General features: G+C 40.0%; 1 protein-coding gene across 1 annotated transcript in view; it reads left to right on the top strand.

Moving 5' to 3' along the window:
- LOC100136388 (nitric oxide synthase 1) overlaps positions 1-11626 on the top strand; it is a 190573-nt gene extending 178947 nt beyond the window's left edge. Inside the window, exons 23-29 of the mRNA XM_045704274.2 lie at positions 5416-5626; positions 6044-6131; positions 6752-6873; positions 7114-7262; positions 7801-7995; positions 8800-8918; positions 9771-11626. Coding sequence (XP_045560230.1) covers positions 5416-5626; positions 6044-6131; positions 6752-6873; positions 7114-7262; positions 7801-7995; positions 8800-8918; positions 9771-9786 — 900 coding nt within the window. The 3' untranslated portion in view covers positions 9787-11626. The remainder of the gene's footprint in view (positions 1-5415; positions 5627-6043; positions 6132-6751; positions 6874-7113; positions 7263-7800; positions 7996-8799; positions 8919-9770) is intronic.
- Positions 11627-14572: the final 2946 nt, after the last annotated feature.

Below are 14572 nucleotides of genomic sequence, written 5' to 3'. Positions count from 1 at the left end.
TGATAAGTGCAATACTGTTAATATAACCATGGGTTTTTGTAGGTTTTCAGTGAATTTATATAAATCACAAAGGACAGCAATAAGAGTGGTCAAATTAAGATCCTATGTACCTTATATCCTTGAGTGTTACTCAGTATGTTAAAAGGCCCACCAGTCGACCCTCCAGAGTCAAGGGGTCTCCTTTGCAATGTGCTCATACAGATCTGCTACGTTAATTTGATCCCTCTGTTATCGCAGACCATTTTCCTGTACAGCAGAAAATGCTTTAAAAGGCTCCTAAAGTTTGTAATCAGAGTAATCATGCCCATAGGGGGCACAGAGGCACGTGTCCTCTCATATTTGTCCTGTTTAAAAAATAAATAACAAATCTGTAATACTACGAGCTACCTAGCAATTTTATGAAGTTGGCTTCAGCTAGCCCAGATAGGTTCCCAATCTCCTAACCTGATAACTAACTAGCAAGAGTAGCTAGCTTGTCTAATTATCTTAGCTGGCATGCCTGCTGGCAACGTTAGTAGACTATAGAAAAGCAAGCAATAACTCAATTTACTGAATAAGACTCACATTCCTTTCAATATTTTACCCAGATTTTAGCAGAGATGCAGAGAAGCATATTTAGATTTTAGCAGAGATGCAGAGAAGCATATTTAGATTTTAGCAGAGATGCAGAGAAGCATATTAGGGTTCCTTTAAAAAAAACATCAGTCAGGAGGATACAGACAGCACAAGAGGTATGCTTAAATATGCCGAAAAATTTACTTTAGATCGTTTTTTTTTTTACATAGAATTAAGCATAATGATTATGGCTCTAGATTGCAGGAATAAGGTGTTTCAGGTATTTGAAAAATTCCAAATTCTCCAATTTACAGACAGGCGGCATAGCCCCCCTCCAGACCTCCCCAAGCCATCCTCACATACTTTGTGCCCCCTCAAATTTTAGGTGTGAATGATACTCCTGTTTGTAATTCCCACTTTAAAATGTCAGACTTGACTTGATTGGCCCTAAAGAAAAATGTATCAACACCTACACAAATGTAAATTAAAGATAGAATCCTTAATTAAAACAATAACAAAGCGGTCACCCTGCTTCTGTTTTGGTAAAAAGCTGAGAGAGGGCCTGAAGAAATGTAACCACTATCAACTTCATAGAGACAGGTATGCATTTGAGGACTGACCATCTATGATATCAAAATCATAGTTTTAACCATGGGCTATATTCAATCTGTATTGCTTAAGCGTTAGAAATGTTAAGGTATTTTCCAAATTTCCTATTGAACATTACCTTTAAATTTCAATCACACTGGAAAGCTGAATTCCCGTTATATGGATTGAATGGAGCCCAATGATTTGAAGCTATACTGTGTTTATTTACGTTTGCATTGTTACAAACATTGGAGTAAACAAGCTTATATTCTGGGTTCTGATGTGGTTAGACAGTTGAACTAAGCTCATGAGGCATTTATAAGTTATATTCTTCAAGAATCAATGGGTATACAGTGCATTCGGAAAGAATTCAGACCCGTTGACTTTTTCTGCATTTTGTTACGTTACAGCCTTATTCTAAAATTGATTATATATTTAGCAAAAGCAGGTTTTCAGAAATGTTTGCAAATGTATTAAATATCTAAACCAGAAATACCTTATTTACATAAGTATTCAGACACTTTGCTATGAGACTCGAAATGTAGCTCAGGTGCAGCCTGTTTCCATTGACTATCCTTGAGATGTTTCAACAACTTGATTGGAGTCCACCTGTGGTAAATTAAATTGATTGGACATGATTTGGAAAGGCACACACCTGTCTATATAAGGTCCCACAGTTGATAGTGCATGTCAGAGCAAAAAAACAAGCCATGAGGTTGAAGGAATTGTTCGTAGAGCTCTGAGACAGGATTGCGTCGAGGCACAGGGTACCAAAAAATGTATGCAGCATTGAAGGTCCCCAAGAACAAAGTGGAAACCTTCCAGATGGACAACCATCTCTGCAGCACTCCACCAATCAGGCCTTTATGGTAGAGTGGCCAGATGGAAGCCACTCCTCAGTAAAAGGCACATGACAGTCTGCTTGGAGTTTGCCAAAAGGCACCTAAAGACTCTCAGACCATGAGAAACAAGATTCTCTGGTCTGATGAAACCAAGATTGAACTCTTTGGCCTGAATGCCTAGCGTAACGTCTGGAGGAAACCTGGCACCATCCCTCGGTGAAGCATGGTGGTGGCAGATTCATGCTGTGGGGATGTTTTTCAGTGGCAGGGACTGGGAGACTAGTCAGGATCGAGGGAAAGATGAACGGAGCAAAGTACAGAGAGATCCTTGATGACAACCTGCTCCAGAGTGCTCAGGATCTCAGACTGGGACGAAGGTTCACCTTCCAACAAGACAACAACCCTAAGCACACAGCCAAGACAACGCAGGAGTGGCTTTGGGACAAGTCTCTGAATGTCCTTGAGTGGCCCAGCCAGAGCCTGGACTTGAACATCTCTGGAGAGACCTGAAAATAGCTGTGCAGAAATGCTCCCCATCTAACCTGACAGAGCTTGAGAGGATCTGCAGAGAAGAATGGGAGAAACTCCCTAAATACAGGTGTGCCAAGCTTGTAGCGTCACACCCAAGAAGACTCAAGGCTGTAATCGCTGCCAAAGGTGCTTCAACAAAGTACTAAGTAAAGGGTCTGAATACTTATGTAAATGTGATATTGTCTTTTTTTTTTTAAACCTGTTATTGCTTTGTCATTATGGTGTAGATTGTGTGTAGATTTTCCTGCTGTGGGAAACTGGTCAAATTAGACAGTTCAGTACAGTTTTATCTGAAGGAATTCAGTGCTAGTAAGACCCTGGTACATTGCATTTTTGTAGGTCCATTGTGATTTTATGTTTAATAATGCATAGATTCCACAGGATAGAGTAACACAACATATTTATAGTCAAAGTAGCAGACACTTTTAAACCAAAGTGACTTACTGTACAGTGAGTGCATTTCACTATGTGGGAATTGAACCCACAACTTTGGTATTGCAAGCACTATGCTTTAACCAACCCATGACTCTGGTGTTACTAGCACTATGCTTTAACCAACCCATGACTCTGGTATTGGTAGCACTATGCTTTAACCAACCCATGACTGGTGTTACTAGCACTATGCTTTAACCAACCCATGAGTGGTGTTACTAGCACTATGCTTTAACCAACCCATGAGTGGTGTTACTAGCACTATGCTTTAACCAACCCATGACTCTGGTATTGGTAGCACTATGCTTTAACCAACCCATGACTGGTGTTACTAGCACAATGCTTTAACCAACCCATGACTCTGGTATTGGTAGCACTATGCTTTAACCAACCCATGACTGGTGTTACTAGCACTATGCTTTAACCAACCCATGAGTGGTGTTACTAGCACTATGCTTTAACCAACCCATGACTGGTGTTACTAGCACTGTGCTTTAACCAACCCATGACTCTGGTATTGGTAGCACTATGCTTTAACCAACCCATGACTGGTGTTACTAGCACTATGCTTTAACCAACCCATGAGTGGTGTTACTAGCACTATGCTTTAAACAACCCATGACTGGTGTTACTAGCACTATGCTTTAACCAACCCATGAGTGGTGTTACTAGCACAATGCTTTAACCAACCCATGAGTGGTGTTACTAGCACTACGCTTTAAACAACCCATGACTGGTGTTACTAGCACTATGCTTTAACCAACCCATGACTCTGGTATTGGTAGCACTATGCTTTAACCAACCCATGACTGGTGTTACTAGCACTATGCTTTAACCAACCCATGACTCTGGTATTGGTAGCACTATGCTTTAACCAACCCATGACTGGTGTTACTAGCACTATGCTTTAACCAACCCATGAGTGGTGTTACTAGCACTATGCTTTAAACAACCCATGACTGGTGTTACTAGCACTATGCTTTAACCAACCCATGAGTGGTGTTACTAGCACTATGCTTTAACCAACCCATGAGTGGTGTTACTAGCACTATGCTTTAACCAACTGAGCCACAAAGGACTGCTAAGGTAATTAATTAGATTAGCATTCATTAGATTCTTCAAGCGTTTTCGTTATGCCTTTTGTCACAGACAGTGAGCATATTAAACAGAGGTACAAATACTTGTTGGGAAGGTGGAAATAAAAGCATAATCTTGGCTTTTACGTCTTGCTTTATTATCACGGAATTCTTCACCCCAAAATGTCTCCCTGTTGACTGTCTCCCTGTTGAAAGTGTTCTTCTTGTCAGTACAGTAGCTGTGAATTTCCAATTTAGCGCAAAGCGGAGGCACCCTGTGCTCAAGGCACAATTGACCCGTGCATTCAATATGTTTACCACAAAAAAAACATGAATGCCTTCCTCTACGTGATTGAAAACCATTTTGAAGCACTTTGCGCTTGTTGGAAACAACCTTAGAGTAGACAGGTTTTAGCTTGAACAGAAGTAATAGAATTTAAGCCCTGAGCCCGGTAACCCTCAGACACATTTTCTCCCCATACAGAGACTCCCACAGTTCAAAAACGTCAATTTTGGTGAATGTCTTAATGTTATGTTGGTCAGGCCTGGCGAGTGAGTGCCACAGTCTTTGTGGTTCAACTCATTCTAAAAAAACAAAAAAGAGAAAAACATTGGAATAAAAAACAGACATCAAGCCACAGTGGGATTTTCAGCTTACCGGCTATCCTTGCTATTTTTCTTCGTCCCAGTTGACCTGCGTGACTCCCAGTGTCTGTGGCTTACACAAGGTACTCAGGCTCCGTCTGTTCTTCAACCTGCATTGTTGGTTAAGGGCTTGTCAGTAAGCATTTCACTGTAAGGTCTACACCTGTTATATTCGGCGCATGTGACAAATAACATTTCATTTGATGTTTAGAAAATGACTGAAGCTGGAAAGACCAAAATATGTCAAAAGTCAATCATATATAATGTCATCACATCAGGAGATTGTTGTGAGTTGTCTGACTGAAATATGTTTCTCACCTCTTATCTTCTCCACCAGGTGTGTGGAGTTGGAGAAACAACCACAATAACTCATTTTCTCTGAAGCAATACATTTTCTTTAGCATGGCTCCTTATACTAGGGTATATTGAATGCACATTACATTAACATGCCTCTTCTTCACCTCTCTCCTTTACTTTCCTACTTCTCTCCTCCTCCTCTCCTTTTCTACTCCACTCCTCTCCTCCACCTCTCTACTCTCCTCTCCTTTTCTACTTCTCTCCTCTACCTTTCTCCTCTCCTCTACCTCTCTCCCCTCCTTTCCTTTCCTATTTCTCTCCTTTCCTACTCTTCTCCTCCACCTCTCCTTTTCTACTCCTCTCTTCCACCTCTCTCCTCTCCTCCTCCTCTCCTCTCCTCCTCCTCTCCTCCACCTCTCTCCTCTCCTTTTCTACTCCTCTCCTCTCAGGGCTTGCAGGAGTATGAGAAGTGGAAGTGGTATAACAACCCAACAATGGTGGAGGTGTTGGATGAGTTTCCCTCCATCCAAATGCCCTCTACCCTGCTGTTAACCCAGCTACCCCTGCTCCAGCCCAGATACTATTCTATCAGCTCCTCATCAGACGTCCACCCAGGGGAGATTCACCTCACCGTGGCCGTAGTGTCATACAAAACCAGGGGTAAGGGCTGGGCACTAGACTGTGTTGGGTTTACGGGAGCAGGATGAAGTTCCCTCATAGACACTGATCTAGTCAGTTTTACATGTTCCTTAGGCTAGTCTTTTGAGCGTGGTTATGGCATGAGGCTCTACAACACTAGAGGTAAGGGCTGTCGCTAGGTTACGTGGTGTTTACAAGTGTAAAGTTACCCCTCGACACTGATCTGAGGTTATTTCCCGTACATATGGTAAAGGTTATGATTTCTCAGAGATGCATTGTATGTGCGCAATATGATGTGATGTGTGTGAAGCTGAGCATGATGGTTTCTCTAAACTGGAGACAAATGCCCTTAGCCCATTATGTGTCCTTCTTCAGTGTTAGTTTGGAGAGGAGGAGGTACGCTGGTGAAGTGGATGATGGGTAATTGTCTCATTTCAGATGGAGAGGGCCCGATCCACCATGGAGTATGTTCATCATGGCTCAACAGAATAGAGGCAGAAGAAATGGTCCCCTGTTTTGTCAGAGGGTATAACATTGTACTTCTTTTTGTGTTTGTGTGTTATTGTTGCATTATTGCTTTACTCTTATGGAATTAATACATGTCATTTTCTATGATTGTAAGTGGTGGTTTGGACTATAACAAACGTCAACATTGATTGTTATATGGTGTGTATTCATATGTGCCGACTCAGCTCTATGTCAGTGCAGGTCAGAACACTGCACATGATTATACCATATGATTCATATCCAACATTGACTCATATATGGTGTACTCTACAATCATTGACTAAAACGGTTGTTTCTTCTTTTACATTTGAATTTCTGGTAACTAGAATCCAAGCATTTTTCTTGATCAGAAATTACAAATGAAGGCATAACATAAAACATTCAAAATAATAAATGTACCAAATGATTGTAGAATGCAACATAAATCAAGACATTTTAAGATCAAGAAAAATGCTTTGATTCTAGTTATTAGAAATGAAAATGTCTTGATTCGTAGCCTTGATGGTGCATTCTACAATCATTTGGTACATTTATTTAAATGTTTTATGTTATGCCTTCAATTGTAATTTCTGATGGAAAACATGCTTTGAATCTAGTGCTCTTAATTAAAAAATGTCTTGATCAAATGTCTGATTCTAGTGCGCCTACGTTCCGATTGCCAAAGGACCACAGAGCTCCATGTATCCTAGTCGGTCCAGGCACTGGGATCGCCCCCTTCAGAAGCTTCTGGGAACAGAAACTTTTTGACTACGAACACAAGGGTTTGTGTACAAAATAGGAAAAGCATTCACACACTTGATCTTAATTCTTGCATGTGGGAATTATTCGATAATGACTTTTAATAAAAATGTAAAATAAACCACACACTGTGCAGCCAGTATCACTTGTGCTTATTCAACGTTACAGACAGAACTTCATAAATTAACACTGTAGTCTTTAGATGACTCTAAAACATGTATAGTTCAGTGAAAGGTGAAGTAATGTGGTGTTTGCTTCCGTAGGGATCAAATCCTGCCCTATGATCCTGGTATTTGGATGTCGTCAGTCCCAGATAGACCACATCTACAAGAAGGAGACGATCCAGGCTAAGAACAAGGACGTGTTCAAAGAGCTGTACACAGCCTACTCCAGAGAGCCTGGCAGACCTAAGGTACTGTTAACCTTAAACACTTGGTTTAGTCCATTTTGAGTTTAAACATGACAATGTGTCTTTGGCAGTAAAAACACAGCAACATAGACAGAGGCCATGTGGGAGATAAGAAAGTGGATTTCTAAATAAAACGTATGGATATCTCTATCCCTGTGTTTGTCTTTTCCCTTGACGCCACATGAGGCTGCTGAGGGGCTCGTAATGATGTCTGGGAACGGAGTAAATGGAATGGAATAAAACACCTGGAAACCATGTGGTTAATGTATTTGATATCATTCCACTAATTCCGCTCCAGTCGTTACCACGAGCCTGTCCTCCCCAATTAAGGTGCCACCAACCTCCTGTGTTTGACTCCCACTGTTACATTCTTCCGGTTGTAAAATACTGTCCTCACACAGGCCACCATGTATGTAGGATTCTAAACAAACCCGATGCTCCATCGCTACAATCTGTTTGTTGCCTTCCACTCTCTTTGACCCTGTAGCTCTCTCCATCTGATTTATTAAATCCCTCTTTCTCCTGTCGCTTTCTGACACAGACATATGTGCAGGATGTGCTTTGTGAGCAACTGTCAGAGACTGTGTACCAGTGCCTGAAGGAAGAGGGAGGACACATCTACGTGTGTGGGGACGTGGGTATGGCCGGGGACGTCCTCAAGACCGTCCAGCAGATTATCAAGCTGCAGGGAAACATGACGCTGGAGGACGCTGGGTTCTACATCAGCAAACTCAGAGTAAGGACAATAGGCTTCGCTATCATGAACACTAAACTAACTAACAAACTAACCTAGCTGACTGACTGACTGACTGAAACATACAGTACAGAGTAAATGTAAGTCATGTGATTTAGATTTGGACATTGGCAGATTACACCTTCTTATGGATGGTTTTCAGAATATGACAGACATTCAGACACATTCAGGATTTGTTTGTTGGGATTCAAATAAGGTTGTTACATTACCGACTCAAAGAAAGAGAAACCAAAAACACACGTTTCAAAGATTTGAATAAGCAAAATGGGTAAAGACCACCAGACAACCAACTGTACAGACTATCAATACTGTACATGAAAGACTGGAATCGAAGATCCACATGAGCAAAATGTCTAGATCACTATTGACTAAACAGAAGAGGGGTATATAATCAAACTCATTTTTAAATGATAATGATCAACTAAGAAACGGTTTTATCCAAGCCCTGGCTATTGAAAACATGTTTCAAGACAATGCTGGACCGTACTGTACACTGCACTGTATCCATCTTTCCTCTCTGTCCCCACCGATCACAATGTATCTGTCTTTCCTCTCTGTATCCATCGATCACAATGTATCCGTCTTTCCTCTCTGTCCCCACCGATCACAATGTATCCGTCTGTCCTCTCTGTCCCCACCGATCACAATGTATCCATCTGTCCTCTCTGTCCCCATCGATCCCAGTGTATCTATTTGATCTTCCTGTACTCATCTAACCTCACTTCATCTTTGGAGTAATCCTGTGGCCATTTTATTACACACACACCTTATCTTCTCTCCTCGCAGGACGAAAACCGCTATCACGAGGACATCTTCGGTGTCACGCTGCGTACGTACGAGGTCACCAACCGGCTGCGTTCGGAATCCATCGCCTACAATGAGGAAAGCAAAAAGGACTCTGACGAGTGAGTGTTTAGTTTACCCCCGCAGCTTTCACTGTGTTCCCCTCTTGTTCTTCCACAGCCACCAACTGTCCCCGGGACATCTCTGCTGTTTTTACATACTGTGCCATACTGGTGGGAGGGACCTGCAGGCTGTAGATACACTGGAGATGCAGTCTCTGGTCTGGTTTATGACTGTTTTCAAAATGCAGAATGGGTAACCATAGAAACCAGTTGAAAAGGGATCCAACTCAACCAACCGGATCACAGTGTTAACAAGTGGCTCTGTTGTGTTTTCCGTTCACTCCGTATATTTAGATTTCCATTGTTTCGTAAAGGGGCAATCTTCCATTGGTACATCCATTTTTTGCACTATTAAATGAAATGCACCCATTGATTCTTGTAGAATATAACTTGAAATTGCCTCATGAGCTTAGTTCAACTGTCATACCCCATCAGAATTAAAAATACAAGCTTGTTTTACTCCATTGTTTGTAAACAATGTATTTGTAAGCAAACACTGTATAGCCTCAAAACATGGTTAACACTATACTTTTTATATCATGGATGGTCAGTCCTTGCATCCATAGCTCTGTCTATGAATTTAAAAGTGGTCACATTTCTCTAGCCCCATCCCTCAGCTTTTGACCGAAACAGTGGAGGGTGGCAATTTGTTGTTTGAACTGCGGATTGCGCCTTTAAAGATAATAGCCTCCTTTTTATACATTTGTCATATGAATTAAGAAATAAGTCAGGTTTGCACAATGCCTCATTAAAAAGCGTCATAATAATGTATGTGATCAAAGGCCTTGTTACAGAGTGAGCTGGATGAGTAACGTCTCTGTCTGTCTCTCTCTTCCTTCTCCTCTCTGCCAGGGTGTTCTGCTCGTAGAACCGTAAGTGGGGTTCTGGAGCTTTCTGATGTGGACCAACCGGAAGGGACGTACGCCGCAGGGGGGCGGGGAAACGAGTGACAGACACTACAGCTGATCGAGAATACTGTGCCAAGTTTTGTACTGTAAAAAATGTGTTCTTTTTATATACCAGTTCAGCTTCATCATGGTCAGTCAGGCTCTGCACTTAGTCTGTAGCAAGGTTTGAAACATTTTTTTTTTTTTTTAATTTTGAGATGTTTTTTTTTGTTTATTCCAAAATTGATTACTTTCTGATTTCATTATGCATCATAAAGTTTACCTAGTATTATACCAGCCTCTTTGTTGATGCATGAGCAAGATGAGAATATTGGTACATAAATATACTGTTAGCTATTTAATGTTAGAATCAAACCCTTTTGCTAAAGTTTTATATTTGCAGGACGACTTATGGTAAACAAGGTCACAATGCTTTGATTGGAGATTCAGTCTAAGTTCCATTCCCAACCAACTGAATCTAATGCATTTAAACATATACTGTACAAGGCTGAAATGTTGTCAATCTGAGCTGGTCTACCATGTTTTGGTGTGTATTCTTTTTTTGAGAGGGAGGAAAAAAAATACATAAATGGGTGCAGTGAAGAACTGTGAACCAGATTTGCTTGACAGTCCATCAAAATGCATTTGTTTCTCTGTCTCTCTGCCTGGCTGTCAGTAGCTGTGTTTTCTCCCCATTTTGTGGTCTGATTTCCAACAGGAACTGCATTAAGATGTGGACGAAAGCCATTGCAATGTTTGAAATGTCATGCCGTGGGAGAGCCTATGCATGTGTATCTTCTGTATACATTCATAGCCAATATTTAAGAATTACACACAAAAACCAATGCTTATAATCTAGAGGGCTCTGCATCTTCTAAATGGTATACAATATTATCAAGGGGAAAAAAATCTATGACACATATCTCTGGCTGCCTTCCTATTTATTCGCTAAGACCAAATGCTGAGGTATTGGGGTGCTGACTGATAGCTTTTAAAGAACTTCATATATGGTACATATTTCCAATGGTAACTGAGTGAGGAAAGGAGTCATGATTTTAAGTCAATCAAGAAGTTGGGTTGCTTTACTTTGCTTGCTGTCCTTGACCAACCATTACCAGAGACGGAAAAGGAAGCGAGACATCTAACTCGCTCCTTTTTTCTGGTTCATATACAGTCAATGAACTAAGCAGACCAGACTCAGCTGCTAATTCATTGGTGCCTATGGGAGAGCCACCACTTAATCAGACCGTAACTGTGAAAGAAAAATGATATGATAAACGGCCTAAGTGGGACATCTTCATTTAACCATGTCACCAGAGTTATATATGGCTACATGTACAGTAACTATCAATGTAGAGGAACCTCTGTTTGTGCATAGTGTCTTTCTTTCAATTTAGTTTTGTTTGTTTTGTGAACCCAACGTGCCATTTCTCTAAAGAGACAATTCAAAACCTTCATGAGAGAAATCTGAGAAATCAAGTCAAGAACTACACTGAACAAAAATATAAACGCAACATGTAAAGTGTTGATCCCATGAGCTGAAATAAAAGATCCCAGAAATGTTCCATACTCACAAAATGCTTATTTCTCTCAAATGTTGTGCACAAATTTGTTTACATCCCTGTTGGTGAGCGTATCTCCTTTGCCAAGATAATAATTGTCTCTCTCTCTCTCTCTCATTGCATTTTCAAGATCAAGAAATAAATAATTAGATCATTGCGTTTTGGTTGTTGTCATGGCAATCCAACTAAGTCGAGTTTACTTCATTGTGAAAGAAGGTTGAGGATGATATCTTAATAAAAATTAAATGTATGATATTCATTCTTTGTCAAAGCACTGTGTTTACCTTAATTTTCCCACTTTCGGCAAAGGGTAATTAAACAGCCTTTTCAATGAGCATTATGTGAAGGCCATTTAGCAGGGCTGATCTGAGTAATCCTGTTTACATTCTAAACATGTCATTGACATTTGTTTGTGATAAAGAAAATATTTTCAATGGTCACCAACTCTGCAGTTACTTGTGGTTTTTCTTTCTTTCTTCCTTTATTTCTTAGCTTCTTGTGCTTGCCTGCTCTCTTTCTTTAGTGTTTCCTTTGTTTGCAAACTAAAATGGCCGCAAGCATGATTGAAACGTAATGGATTTCTGTTATCTGAGTCTCTCTGCTACTTACTGGCGCATATAGATTAAGCTTTTAACGGATAACTTTCTGTTTTTATTTGGGGAGAATTAGGCAACTCTGTTCATTGTTCCTTTTGCTGAATGTTTTTGTTCCTCCCAAGAATTACAAGAACTTTTTCTTTTTGTTTTTAAGTGTCTTTGAGATTATTTGTAAAATGAAACGCGCTATATAAAATAAATATAATAAAATAATGAATAAATATATGATTATTATTTGTTTACGTAGGTTTTTGGGGATTTGGAATGAGGGCCGCTAAAACTCTGTGATGTAAAATGTGCAACGACAAAAAAATATACAGTACCAGTCAAAAGTTTGGACACACCTACTCATTCCAGGGTTTTTGTATTTTTACTATTTTCTACATTGAAGAATAGTAGTGAAGACATCAAAACTAGGATATAACACATATGGAATATATATATATATATATATATATATATATATATATATATATATATATATATATATATATATATATATATATATATATATATATATATAATTAAACTTTTTTTAACTAGGCAAGTCAGACAAATTATTATTTACAATGTCAGCCTACCCCAGCCAAACCCAGATGATGCTGGGCCAATTGTGTGCCACCCTATGGGACTCCCAATCACAGCTGAATGTGATACAGCCTGGATTCGAACCAGGGACTGTAGTGACACCTCTTGCACTGAGATGCAGTGCTTGAGACTGCTTCGCCACTCGGGAGCCCTATTACGTAGAAACCAAAAAAGTGTTAACAAATCAAAATATATTTTATATTTGAGATTCTTCAAAGTAGCCACCCTTTGCCTTGATGACATCTTTGAAAACTCTTGGCATTCTCTCAACCAGCTTCATGAGGTAGTCACCTGGAATGCATTTCAATTAACAGGTGTGCCTTGTTAAAAGTTAATTAGTGGAATTTCTTTCCTTTTTAATGCATTTGAGCCAATCAGTTGTTTTGTGACAGGGTAGGGGTGGTATACAGAAGATAGCCCTATTTGGTAAAAGACCAAGTCCATATTATTGCAAGAACAGTTCAAATAAGCAAAGAGAAATGACAGTCCATCATTACTTTAAGCCATGAAGGTCAGTCAATGCAGAACATTTCAAGAACTTTGAAAGTTTCTTCAAGTGCAGTTGCAAAAACCGTCAAGCTCTATGATGAAACTGGCTCTCATGAGGACCGAGACAGGAATGGAAGACCCAGAGTTACCTCTGCTGCAGAGGATAAGTTCATTAGAGTTACCAGCCTCAGAAATTGCAACCCAAATAAATGCTTCACAGAGTTCAAGTAACAGACACATCGCAACATCAACTGTTCAGATGAGACAGCATGAATCAGGCCTTCATCGTCGAATTGCTGCAAAGAAACCACTTCTAAAGGATACCAATAAGAAGAAAAGACTTGCTTGGGCCAAGAAACACGAGCAATGGACATTAGACCGGTGGGTATATCTGTCCTTTGGTCTGATGAGTCCAAATTTCAGATTTTTGGTTCCAACCACCATGTCTTTGTGATATGCAGGGTAGGTGAACAGATGATCTCCGCATGTGTGGTTCCCACCGTGAAGCATGGAGGAGGAGGTGTGATAGTGTAGGGGTGCTTTGCTGGTGACACTGTCAGTGATTTATTTAGAATTCAAGGCACACTTCATCAGCATGTCTACCACAGCATTCTGCAGCAATATGCCATCCCATCTGGTTTGGAGAGCAATGGAGAGTAATGGAGTGCTGCATCAGATGACCTGACCTTCACAATCACCTGACCTCAACCCATTTGAGATGGTTTGGGATGAGTTGGACCGCAGAGTGAAGGAAAAGCAGCTAACAAGTGCTCAGCATAGACTGTTGGAAAATAATTCCTCATGAAGCTGGTTGAGAGAATGCCAAGAGTGTGCAAAGCTGTCATCAAGGCAAAGGGTGGCTACTTTTAAGAATCTAAAATACAAAATATGTTTTGACTTGTTTAACAATTGTTTGGTTACTACATGATTCCATATGTGTTATTTCATAGTTTTGATGTTTTCACTGTTATTCTAAAATGTAGAAAATAATAAAAATAAAGAAAAACCCTTGAATGAGTAGGTGTGTCCAAACTTTTGACTGGTACTGTATGTGAATATAGTCTATATATAATATATACAATTAAGAAAAATATTAAACTGAGACTATTTGAACCAACTTTTTCTAAGGATGTATTTTGTTTATATAAATTGATATTATTTGTCTTTTCTGCTTGGTAAAAAAAAAGAACACATAAGAAAACAAGCAAGGTTCATGGTCTCCCTGATATCCTTTAAGTAGGAGAAAAACAACAGCACTATATGAATGCATGATGTTCTGTAGCTACTGCTCTATGTCCTCTTGTAAAAATCTCTGGCTACTTAACAGCACTGTGTCAACGACTACGACTAATGTGACTCAGTCCTTCCGTCCACAGTGTGATGGGACGGTCAATGTGCTTAAGGGGTTTCTGTGTTTGTATCGCTGCTGCTGAACTCCAACAACCCAAACAGCCTCTGCTATGACCCTTAGTGTGGAATTTATCAACCTTGACGGTTTGCATTTTAATGCATACTGCAAGGGCCTTGGCATT

The sequence above is a fragment of the Salmo salar genome, chromosome 20 (genome assembly GCF_965601325.2).
Source record: "Salmo salar chromosome 20, fSalSal1, whole genome shotgun sequence".
Lineage (NCBI taxonomy): Eukaryota > Metazoa > Chordata > Actinopteri > Salmoniformes > Salmonidae > Salmo > Salmo salar.
This window is presented reverse-complemented; position numbering and strand designations above follow the sequence as displayed.